Genomic DNA, 12,816 nt, shown 5'->3' with positions numbered 1-12,816 from the left:
TTTTTTTTATTGAATGGTAACTATGTACATTAATGCACTTCTGGGGTACAGTGTGGGGTTTTCACACACAATCCGAAATACTTCCATCAAACTGGTCAACACAGCCTTCATGTCATTTTCTTAGTTATTGTTTTAAAACATTCACATTCTACTCTTAGAAAGATTCATTTGTACCCTTGTAAGATAAACCTCAGAAGTGATCCCTCCAATCCCCCTCCCTCCAGCTATTCTCCCCTCCTCCTTCCCTCCCCCGTCCCCGTATTCTTAGGCTGTTATTAGGTTATATCTTTCATATAAAGGGTATAAATTAATTTCATAACTGGGTTGTGTACATTGAATACTTTTTTTCCCATTCTTGTGATACTTTGCTAAGAAGAACATTTTCCAGCTCCATCCATGTGAACATGAAGCCATCTTTCTTTATGGCTGCATAGTTGAATTTCAGGATCTCTTGACATATCTGGAAAGTTCTCTTTCATAATTTCATACAGAAGAGCCTCTGTGTTTTGCGAAGCAACTTTGTCGCCTTCAGGGATTCCTATGAGGGTAATATTAGTTTTCTTCGAATTATTCCAGAGCTCTCTGAGAGAATGATCCGTTTTTGCTTTCCATTTCTGATTTTCCTTGGACATTTGGACATATTCAGAAACTTTGGCTTCTACGTCTGAGATCCTTTCTTCTGCCTCTTGTACTCTGTTACTAAGAGATTCTACCATATTTTTCAGATCTTTGAGGGCTGCAATCTCTTGCCTTAATGTTTCAAAATCTTTGGTGGTTTTGTCTTTGAATTCATTGAATTCTTGAGTGAACTTTTGGAGTGCTCCTTGAATTTCTATTTCTATCTTTGCCTCTATTCTATTAATCTTATTTGCAATCCAAATTCTGAATTCAATTTCTGACATCTCAGCTATCTGTTTATATAGGGGATCTTCAGTTTCATCTGCCACTTCCTTTCTTGGGGGGGGGGCTGATCTACTCTGGTTATTCATATTACCAGAGCTTTTGCACTGATTCCGCCCCTTGATTATTTTACCCCATTTGGCTTTTCCCCTTGAGGTTTGTCAAGGACCCGTATGGTTTTACAGCCTGAGAGACTGGGGACCTGCTTAGTGTGGTGGGGCTAAGTGACTCTGTCTTATTTTCAGCTCGTCTCTGTCCTACCCTTGTCCTACTCAGTTTACTCTTGGTTGAAGTCTCTACTGTGGAGTAATACCAGCCATTAAATCTCCCTGCCCCCCATAAATAACAATTTGGCAAGGAAAATCAAACCTTCCCTCAACCATACACCCAGAGTTCCCCTTTGAATAGTCCCTGGGTGGTCTGCCCAGTTTAAGGGGTCCAAATCAGTTGTTCCAGTCAGCACCCATTTCAGGTGGAAAAGTTTCAAATGTTTCCAGCAGGTAGATAAGATGGGTCTGCTCGCAGCTCAGATATAACTTGCTCCAGTGCTCCGTGAGGGCAAAAGGACCCACCCAGTAGATGGGTTAGTCTTGGAAGGTTAATACCTCCTTCCCCACCTTTCACCCAGTCACTCGTAATCCCCGAGGTCTGTGACCCTATTCACTCCAGTAGGCAACTGCTCCCAGGGTTTAAGACTGCCAAAATCACCTGGAAATCTGTGTCCGGCCAGGGGGCCTTGTGTGTTTAAATTAGGCTGTGAATGTTCTCTTAATTCCAGTCCCTCGCCTTCTGTCGGCTAGATTCCTCTGCAAGTCAGAGGCTGCTAGCATTGATGAGCAACTCAAACCTCAGCAGCAATTAGAATTTACACTCAGGTGTCAATCCCTGCCTCTGCCCACCCACTGCTTTGTCTCAGCATTCCCCTGAGGGTGAGGTGCTCGTTGGGAAATCTAAGTCTGGTCTGGCAGGGGAAGAAATTATGCTTTAAAAATTGTGGCCATTACAGCCTCACACCTTCTGTCCCATCTAAATTCTTCTGCAAGTCAGAGGCTTTCTAGAGCTGGTGAAGAACTCAGCTCTGGGCCTGAAGCAAATTAGAGTTTACACTCAGGTGTCAATTCCAGCCTCTGCCCTCCCACTGCCTTTGTGTCAGCTATTCCCCTGAGGGCTGGTGCTAATGTTCTCTTTACTTATGAAAGTTACCAAGTCTGTTTGGCCTGTGACTGCTGTCTGAAACCTCTGGTTGCTCAGAGAGACAGGGCTCACCTATCTGGAATGGCATCAGTTCGCAGCTCAGGATGCCACTGTTGCTGTATGGCTTCCTCCGAGCCAACTTTCTTCTCCTTACTTCTGTGCCATAGTCAGCACAGAGCAGCACCAGCCCTTTCCCCCTCTACTTCTCTCAAGGAGATGCCCAAGAATCTGGACTCCATAGGTAACAAACCTCCAGACCTCAGGGTGGGGGGTGGCGAATCCTTGGAGTTCAATGTTGCAGGTGGGGAATATATACAGTTTTATACAGTTTTACAGTTTTATGCCTGGCAGGAGGGTGCCGTGGCATGCCAGCAGGGGTAGGAGGTCCAGTTTTTAGGGGGTTTCTCCTTTTGATTGTATTTTTGGGGTTGCAGCTCACCTCAGGAATGTTGAAGTGTGCTCTTCAATCTTCTCTCTTGGCTCCACTCCAAACCATCAGCTCTCTTGCTAAACTTCTGTCCAAGCCATTCACATTTATTGGAGAACTGATACATTTGATAGAGTTCTGTTTGTCTTGTTTTGTGGAGATCTGACACCTAATTTTATTACTTGGGCCATCGTGGAAGCTAGGCTTTGACTTTTTGTTACAAATGTCTTTTGTTTGCTGGTGGTCCATTGTAGTGGCCTGTGGGTGTATGGGTCTGAGTACTTCCTACAAAGCTGGTCTTGTAGTGGCAAATACCCTCAATGTCTCTTCCCACTTATAAAGTTTCAGTTGAGAAGTCTTCTGTCACCCTCATGGTCTGCCCTTGTAGGTCAACTGATACTTACTCCTGGCTGCTTTTATAATTTATTCTTTCAACGTGACTTTGGACATGTTCATCATAATGTGTTTAGGAGAGGCTCTGTTTGTCTTGAGAAGAACTGGAGTTCAATATCCACCTAAAAGGAGTGTGTGAGAATCTTTGGTGATGCTTGAGAAATTTTTGGTTATGATACCCACCAGTAGGTTTTCCATACCTTTGGGTCACTCTTTTTCTCCTTCAGGGATACCTGTAATTTATACATGTGAATGCTTTGTGAAGTCTCATAATTCTTTAAGAGATTGCTCTGCTTTTGCTCTTTTCTTTTATGCCTCTTCAAATGCTTGAGTTAGCCCAAGAGGCTTATCTCCATAACTCCGAGATTCTTTCTTCTCCATGGTTTAATCTGTTGTGATACTTTCTACTGCATTTTTAATCTCTCCAAATGACTTCTTCAATTCCAAAAAGCTCCAATATATCATTTATAATTTCAACATATCTTTCATTCCTTGGGTCAATTTTTACATTTTCTTTTGGTAGTTTTCCACTTTCCCTTCAGGTCCCATCATTATTTTTGGCATCCATACTCTAAATTCCCTTTTTGTCATTTCCATAACTTCATTATAGATGGGATCCTCTGTGGTAGCTACCTTATAATCTTTTGATGGGATTGATTTGTCCTGGTTTTTCAAGTTACCAGAAGTTTCTTGTTGGTTCCTCCATATGTGTTTTCTCTTTGTTTACTTTCTCCTTCTAGTTTCTCTTCTTGCTTTCTCCTTATCCTTAAATTGTCTTATATCTGTGCTTTGTGTTGGAGTTGCTGCAAGCAGCTGATGAGATGTCTGTAGTCCTCCATATTACAGAAGTGTGAGCACATTTTCCAAGGATAGATAACTTGCCTCATTTCCCATTTTGTTTGGCAGGTCAGTAGTTCATCCTTGTGGAGAAGTGTTGGTGTTCAGACAGACTCCAGTAGGAAGCAACAACAGCAGCCAGGAGTGGCACTCATGTCCCCTGTAATGTTTCTTAATGTTGTGGCCCCAACAATCATTGAACCCCCATCTGAAAACTAACAATTAAAAACAGAACCTTGGGCAGACCCTGAGCTACCACATTCCACCTGCATCTTTCTCTAGACAGATTTGGGTTTTTACCTTGTGAATGAAATAAATTAGAATTAGCTTTTGAACACATAGTGGATGGGCACTATCATGTGAGATGTGATACCAAGTGCAAGGCAATACAAGCAAATAATTTTGTCCTAAGAGGACTCTCCCATGCTTCTGAAAATATTCCATGAGGACTTTGGTCATTTGGAGAAAAAAAAATGTCTAAAACAAATACAGCACTTTTTCATCTTAAGATTGCTGAGGACATCAAATTCTGGTGCAGATTGTATACCTGCCACATTTAACAAAGAATTGCCAACATGGGCAACTGCTCTGGAATCCATCAAAATCATTATACACAGCTTTCTTGTCTTTGGAAGTGGAGAGCCTAAGTCTTGAGTGGAGAGTCCTGACAATTTTATTCCTTCTACACCAGCTAATCCTACATGTGATCAGAGAACAGCTACAATCATCTGGATTTTTGATCATATTCTTTCTTAAAGTGTTTGTGCCCTGCTGGACTCCACACCATTACAGGACATGCCTAGGAGCTGAGAATAAAAGTTCAGAAACACTCTTCTCTCCAGATACAGATTCCCACAGACAGCCAAGTTTATTGAACATGTTAGCTACATGGTCTGAGCAAAACAGTCAGCAAGTCCAAAGGTATGTAGCATCCTCCCAGTTGCCTCTGCTTTCTTTCTGTGTCCTTACTGAAAAATCACAGAATGCCTTGACTAATCTATGACCGAATTAGCTGTCAGATTTTTCCAGCAGGCTTAAACCAATAGTAGGGCCCTGAACATTTTCAGGGACTGATAAAGGCATCTAGATTGTTGCCTCAAACACTGAAATAAACTGGCCCCTTCCCTAAGCCAGATTCCTGAAACTCTCATATTAACTCCATACTTGACCCCCTCACTGTGGACATAGTAGGTAGAACACCCCTTTTTCTACAGTCTGGAGGGTTCACTGTAGACCACTGTGTGTGTTAGTTCCACTATTATTTTTAATAAATGCTTTGGACTGATCATTCTCATGTTCAGTGCTTCTTTTGTTGAACTCCAAGGCCCCATCTTGGGACTGTTTAGTGCTCTCCCTTGTGAGAATTCCTTTCTTTCTATTTTTTGGTGATTCCCAACATAGGACTGGGTTTGTTGGGATAGAACAAAAACTGAAAAATAAATCATAAATCTTCACCTCCCTCCACAATTCATAATCCATTCAACCTCCCCACCAAGGACATATGTGCATTTCCATTGTCTGTCTCCACCAGAAGTGAATAGTCCCATGTCCTTCCTATCCCTCCTTGATGGGAGAGGAAGGGCTCTAGGCTTGGCTATGGTGGCTACTAGACCAGGCTCTACAAGGTCTGTAGGTCTCTTGCCAGAAGATGGACATTCCCTGAGATGCTGTTATTCCACTTGGACTACTGGCCAGTGAAGGCCAAGGGAGGCATCCTGGGGCCCAGCAAAGGCAGCATTAAAGCTCTATCACTTTGCAACTGGAAGGGCAAGAGGGCAAATTGTTTATAGATAAAGAAAGTGAGGGCTTGGCACCTGCCTATAGCTCGCTTGTTAGGGCACCATCCCCGTACACCAAGGCTGGAAGGTTCGAACCTGGCCTGGGACTGCTATAAAACAATGACAACTGCAATAACAACCACAACAACAATATTGTTGGTAGATGCCTATCATGGTGCCTGTGGTGGATACCTGTAGTCCCACCTACTTGGGAGGCTGAGGCAAGAGAATCGCTTAAGCCCAGGAGTTAGAGTGACGTGCCTGTGACATCACGGCACTCTACCCCAGGTGACAAAGTGAGACTCTGTCTCAAAAAAAAAAAAAAAATGAAAGAGAGAGAGAGAGACCTAAAGATGGGTCAGGCAGAGCCTCCACAAAGGTGGAGGTTCAGACTTCAGCTTCTGGGTGGCAGGAGATCCCTTTGTAACCCCCTTTCTCCCTCCAAGAGATCCATAATTAGGTGAGGATGAGTCTCTTTCAGGGCTTGGTAGAGTCGATCTTTGCAGGCCTGGTCCCAGGACTTGCTGAAGCTGAACAGCTTTCGCATCTGGTCTGGCCTGGTGACCTCAGCGCGCACCTGCTTGTACTGCTCCTCACTCAACACCTGTCCATACAGCTTGTCTAAGACAGAGTCCACTGATGTCACTCGTGCTACCAGCTGCTCTCAATGCCTGTCCATAAAGTTCAGCAAGGCTGGGGTGTCCCGGGGTGAAGGTGAGGCTGGTAACAAGGAAAGAAGGGCTCCCATCAAAGCTTCCACCTCTAATACCCCAGCTCTTTCCTCTCTCTCGGCTGCATCCCTGGCTTCTTTTTCCTTCTGGAAAGGCATCTGACCATCAGAAAGGCATCTCTGCCCTCCCTCATGTCAGCATCTATTCAGGTATTCTGTCTAAGCAGGGTGTGATAGTGGGGTTCATCATGGGAGCATGTGAGGTCATTGAGTGGAGGCTTCTGGGACCTGTGTAGGCAGTGGCAATAAGGGGTGGAGGGGACTCTGCCCTAGGACATGCACTACTCTCCCAGGCCTGATGCTTGTGAGGTTCTCTATGATGGAGTCCCTCTGTTCTCTCTTCCTTTCTCACCAATTTCAGATAATACACCCCAGAAATACCACTGGCTCCTGAGGTCTCTAAGAGCTGTTACTGACCTATGGCAGCTGGAGGACCCAGAGAAGCTGCAGGTCTGAGATCTCCTGGGGAAAACAGAGAAGAATGAGCACCTGTTACGGTACTAGTTATTAACACACATGACACACCTCCAGGACCCACTCACTCCTGAGACTCTCTGATGCGTGATCTCTTCCTTATGTATATCAGGAAACTGAGGCCCAGGGGCTATGACCATAGACTAATAAAGAGTGAGAAGTCATCTGAGTGTGCAATAGCAATTTCTCCTACACATTACAGACATGGTTTTATCCAGTCTTTACCTGAACTAAAGTCCTGGTGGAGAGCTAACCAAATCCCTTGCTAGTTAAACCTTAAAACTATTCGACATTTTGTTCAAACATTGCAAGTAATTGTTAAAAAGAAACTGTTTGTCATCTCCTTGTTCTGAGTAGAAGTCAAGTAGACTCACACAGACTGAACATTCGTGTTGTGGATTTGTATGTCAGAATCAAGAATCAAGATCAAGCAATCTTACCACATGGAAAGAATGAGGAATTTTAATAGAAAATAAAAAAAGAGAGCGAGAAAGGGAGAGCTGGTTTAGTTATAGCAAATTTCTTCAACATGTGAATGTCATTAAAGTATTTAAATTCCCCATCATAGATGAAGCTCAGTTTAGCTGGATACAGGATCCTGGGTTGAAAGTTATTTTGTTTTAGGAGATTAAAAGTCAATGACCACCCTCTTCTTGCCTGAAAGGTTTCAGCTGAGAGATCTGCAGTCATCCTAATACTCTTCCCCTTGTAGGTTGTGGTTTTCTTATGTCTAACTGCTTTCAGAATTTTCTCTTTCCTCTTAACTTTGGTGAAGTTAATTATGATGTGTCTGGGGGATGTCTTGTTTGGGTTGAGTCGTGCTGGGGTTCTGAAACTATCTGCTATCTGAATTTCAGAATTTCTTGTCATGTCTGTAGAGTTGTCTTTCATAATTTCATGAAGAAGAGCCTCTGTGTTTTGTGAAGCAACTTCATCTCCTTCAGGGATTCCTATAAGGCGAATATTAGTTTTCTTCGAATTGTCCAAGAGTTCTCTGAGAGTGAGATCTGTTTTTGCTCTCCATTTCTTTTGATCTTTGTTCTCCTCGGCTTCTTCAAAAGCTTTGTCTTCAAAATCAGAGATCCTTTCTTCTGCCTGTTGCACTCTGTTACAGAGGGATTCCACCGTGTCTTTCAGATCCTTGAGGGCTGCAACCTCTTGTCTCAGTGTTTCAAAATCTTTGATCATTTTATCTTTGAAATCATTGTGTTCTTGAGACATCATTTGAATAATTTCTTGAGATATCTTTTGAATAATTATTGAGTTCCTAATTCTTTCCTTTCTTCCATTCTGTTAATCTTATTTGATATCCACATTTTGAACTCAATTTCTGACATCCTAGCCATTTGCTTGTGGATGGGGTCTTCAATTGTGTCTGCCCCATTTTCCCTGGGAGGAGTTGATCTACTCTGGTTATTCGAGTTGCCAGAGTTTTTCCGCTGATTCCACCCCATGCTGAGTTGACCTTGTTTGGAGGCCTTATCAGAATCATTCAGTTGGTGTCTTCTTCTGGTTGCCCAGAGATACAGGCAGAGTGTGTCTGTTGTCTTTTCTCAGGTCTTGGGTGCTGGGGCTACCAGGGTGTAGTGGAATGGCAGCAGCTGCATGGGTGTGTGCATGGCTGGATTAGACCTTGTTCAGCATGCTGGGGTGGGGGTGGGGGCAGGAGACCGGTAGCAGCCGGATAAGTTCTAGTTCGGCCCCTCCGGGGCAACTGGTGGAAAAGGGGAACTGTGGTGGCTAGATCAGTCCTAGTTCAGTACCCTGGAGCAGCCAGGGATTGGAGGAATAGCAGCGGTAGCGCAGGCTATGAGTGACCAGATCAGTCCTAGTTCAGCCCTGCCAAAGTTGCTGGGGTTGGGGGAGTGGAGGACTCCTTCACCATCGCCCGTTGGATGCGTGCGGCACTAGCAATCTGATCTGTGCCCTTCCAGCACAGGAGCCCGGAGCGGAGAACTCCTCCACCTTCATCCGTGGGATGTACGTGGATCTAGCAAACAGTTCTGGGCCCGCCCAGAGTGGTAGACCCCTCCACCACCACCTGCAGGGCTCACATGGCTCTGGCAAGCTGTTCTAGGCCCACCAAGCTTGGATGCCTGGAGTGAGGAACTCCTCCCCTGCCTCCTGTGGGGTATGTGTGTCTCTAGCAAGCTGTTTTGGGTCTACCTGAAATGGAAGACTCCTCCGCCACTGCCTGCAGGACACCCGTGGCACTAGGAAGCAGTTCTGAGCCTGCCCAGAGCAGGAGCCTGGGGCAGGGATCTCCTCTGCCGCCTGTGAGGCATGCGACTCTAGAAAGCAGTTTTGGGCCCGCCCCGCTCCATGAGGGCAAAGGGACCCACCTGGCAAATGGGTTAGTCTGGGAAGGTTAATACCTCCTTCCCCACCTTGCACCCAGTCACTCGTAATCCCCTAGATCTGTGACCCTATTCACTCCAGTAGGCCACTGCTCCTGGGGTTTATGACTGGCAAAATCAGCCAGAAATCTGAGTTCGGCAGGGGGCCTTGCGTGTTTAAATTAGGCTTCTGTCCGGCTAGATTTCTCTGCAAGTCCGAGGTTGCATTCAGCTCTGGGCAGCAGACAAATACCAGTTTACACCCAAGTGTCAATTCTAGCCTCTGCCCGTCCACTGCCTTTGACTCAGGTGTAACAGACCTTGAAGGCTGGTGCTTTACTTATGAAAGTTCACTGCTTTTTGCCTGTGGCTGCTGTCCGGAGCCTCTGTTTTCCCAGAGAGATGGGGTTGGAACAGCTTCAGTCTGCAGCTCAGGATGCCACTGTTGCTGTATTGGCGTCCTCTGAGCCGATCTTCCTCTCCGCATACCTGTGCCACAGTCAGCACAGAACAGCACCAGCCCTTTCTCCCTCCACTTCTCCCAAGGAGATGCCCAAGAATCTGGATTCCATACCTCCAAACCTCAGAGTGAGTGGATGGGGACTCCTTGGAGTTCAATATTGCAGGTGAGGAATATATACAGTTTTATATAGTTCAAACCTTCCCTCAAACATACACCTGGGATGCCCCTTTGAATAGTCCTTGGGTGGTCTGCCAGATTTAAGGGGTCCAAATCAGTTGTCCCAGTCAGCACTCATTTCAGTTGGAAGAGTTCAAATATCTTTGGGAGCTAGATAAGAGGGATCTGCTTGCAGTTCAGATATAACTTGCTCCAGTGCTCTGTGAGGTCAAAGGGACCCACCTGGCAAATGGGTTAGTCTGGGAAGGTTAATACCTCCTTCCCCACCTTGCATCCAGTCACTCATAATCTCCCAGGTCTGTGACCCTATTCACTCCAGTAGGCCACTGCTCCCGGGGTTTATGACTGGCAAAATCAGCCAGAAATCTGAGTTCAGCAGGGGGCCCTTGTGTGTTTAAATTAGGCTTCTGTCCAGCTAGATTTCTCTGCAAGTCCTTGCATTCAGCTCTGGGCAGCAGACAAATAGCAATTTACACTCAGGTGTCAATTCTAGCCTCTGCCCGCCCACTGCCTTTGGCTCAGGGGGATTACACCCTGAAGGCTGGTGCTTTACTTATGAAAGTTATCTACGTTTTGCCTGTGGCTGCTATCTGGAGCCTCTGTTTGTCCAGAGAGACGGGGCTAGAATAGCATCAGTTTGCAGCTCAGGATGACACTGTTGCTGTATTGGTGTCCCCTGAGCCGATTTTCTTCCTCTCATGCCTGTACTACAGTCAGCACAGAACAGCACCAGCCCTTTCCCCTCCATTTCTCTCAAGGAGATGCCCAGGAATCTGGATTCCATAGGTAACAAACCTCCAGACCTCAGAGTGTGTGGGTGGAGACTCCTCGGAGTTCAATGTTGCAGGTGGGGAATATATACAGTTTTATACAGTTTTACAGTTTTATACCTGGCCGGAGGGTGCCGTGGCATGCTAGCAGGGGCAGGAGGTCCAGTTTTTAGGGAGTCTCTCCCACGGGATAGAGTGGGAGGAAGTTTGAACTCTGCTCGCTTGTTTGCATGGAGTAAACTGGTTGTATTTTGGGGGTTGCAGCTCGCCTCAGGAAGGTTGAAGTGCGCTCTTCAATCTTCTCTCTTGGCTCTGCTCCAAACCATCAGCCAACTTGTTAAACTTCTGTCCCTCAAGCCTCCTTCCAGATGGGAGCTTCTGCAAAAAGCTGGCTGCAGTCCACCATCTTGGCTCCACCCCACTGGAATTCCTTTTGATGTTTTTCCACTTTCCCTTTAATTGCTTTCATTGTTTTTGTCATCCATACACTTGAATTTCCTTTTTGTGATTTCTATAACTTCTTTATAGGTGGGATCCTCTGTGGTAGCTGACTTATGATCTCTTGAGGGGGTTGATTTGTTCCAGTTTTTCAAGTTGCCAGATTTTTTTTGTTGGTTCCTCCAATATGTGTTTTCTTTATATTCACTTTCTTTCTTCTCCTATTTTCTCCTCTTGTTTCCTCCTTATTCTTAATTTTTCTTCTATCTGTACTTGGTGTTGGAGTGGCTTAAAGCAGCTGATGAGATGTCTGTAGTCCTCTATCTTGGAAAAATGTGAGCACATATCCCATTTTGCTTGGAAGTTCAGTGGGTCACTCTTGTGGAGAAGTGTTGGTGCTCAAATGGGGTCCAGCAGGAAGTGACAAAGGTGGCCAGGTGTGGCCGTCAGTTCTCCTGCAATGATTCTAAATATTGTGGCCCTAAGAATCACTGAATCCCCAAATGAAAGTGAAAAATTAGAGGAAAGCACTGAGGGCAAACCCTGAGCTACCACACTCCACGTGCAGGTTTTTCTAGATAGATTTGGGTTTTTACCTTGCAAATGAAATAAAATAGAATCAACTTTTGAACTGATAGTGGATGGGCACTAATTTGTGAGATGTGATACCAAGTGCAAGGCAATATAAGCAAATAGTTTAGTCCCAGGAGGACTCTCCCATGCTTCTGAGACTGTGGTCATTTGGAGGAAAAAAAAATGTCTAAAACAAATACAGCACTTTTCCCTCTTATCATGGCTGAGGACATCAAATTCTGATGCAAATCATACACCTGTCACATTTAGCAAAGAACTGCCAACATGGGCAGCAGATCTGGAATCCATCAAAATCAGCAACTTATGGACAACTTTCTTGCCTTTGGAAGCAGAGAGCCTAAATCCTGAGTGCAGAGTCCTGACAATCAATTTTATTTCTTCTACATAGGCGAATCCTACATGGGATCAGAGAGCAGCAATGATCACCTGGATCTTAGATCATGTTCTTTCTCAAAGTGTTTGTGTGCTGCTGGACTCTACACCATTATAGGACATGTCCAGGAGCTTGGAACAAAAGCTCAGAAACACTCTTCTCTCCAGACACAGATTCCTACAGCCAGCCAAGTTTATTGAACATGTTAGCAACAAGGCCTGAGTAAAAAAGTCAAAGAGTCCACAAGGTATGCAGCATCCTCCCAGTTGACCCTGCTTTCTTTCTGCCTGATTTAAAAATCACAGAATGCCTTGAGTACTCTGTGACCCAGCCAGTTGCAAGTTTTTCCGAGGAGGCTTAAATCAACAGTAGGGCCTGAACATTTTCAGGGACTGATAAAGGCATCTAGCTTCTTGCCCCAAACACTGAAAAAAATGGCCCTTTCCCTGAGCCAAATTCCTTCAGCACTTATATTAACTTCTTACCTGACCCCCTCACTGTGGACATAGGTAGGTAGAACACCCATTTTCCTACAGTCTGGAGGGTTCACTGCAGCCCATTGTGTGTGTAAGTTCCACTATTATTATTAATAAATGCTTTGGACTGATCATTCTCATGTTCAGTGCTTCTTTTGTTGAACTCCAAGGCCCCATCTTGGGACTGTTTGGTGCTCTCCCTTGTGAGAATTCCCTTATTTGTGTTTTTGGTGATTCCTCAACATAGGACTCAGTTTGTCTGGATAGAAGAACAACTGAAAAATAAATCATCAATCTTCACCCCCCCCCCCACAATTCATAACGCAATCAACCTCCCTTCCCCTAAATGTATGTGTGTATTTCCACTGTCTGTCTCCAGTCAGAAGTGAACAGTTCCACATCCTTCCTATTCCTCCTTGCATCTTGATGGGAGTGGGAGGACTCTAGGCTTGGCTG

General features: G+C 45.1%; 1 protein-coding gene across 1 annotated transcript in view; it reads right to left on the bottom strand.

Annotated features, from left to right (window-relative positions):
* Nucleotides 1-5,923: 5,923 nt before the first annotated feature.
* LOC100957721 (NACHT, LRR and PYD domains-containing protein 1-like) overlaps nt 5,924-12,816 on the bottom strand; it is a 58,417-nt gene continuing 51,524 nt past the window's right edge. Inside the window, 2 exon segments of the mRNA XM_023509140.1 lie at nt 5,924-6,249; nt 6,677-6,721. Of these exon segments, the coding sequence (XP_023364908.1) occupies nt 5,924-6,249; nt 6,677-6,721 (371 nt within the window).

Source organism: Otolemur garnettii, unplaced genomic scaffold, assembly GCF_000181295.1.
Source record: "Otolemur garnettii isolate 467f Iridium unplaced genomic scaffold, OtoGar3 scaffold00408, whole genome shotgun sequence".
Lineage (NCBI taxonomy): Eukaryota > Metazoa > Chordata > Mammalia > Primates > Galagidae > Otolemur > Otolemur garnettii.
The sequence above is the reverse complement of the archived record's forward strand: the minus strand, read 5'-3'. Positions and strand labels throughout refer to the sequence as shown.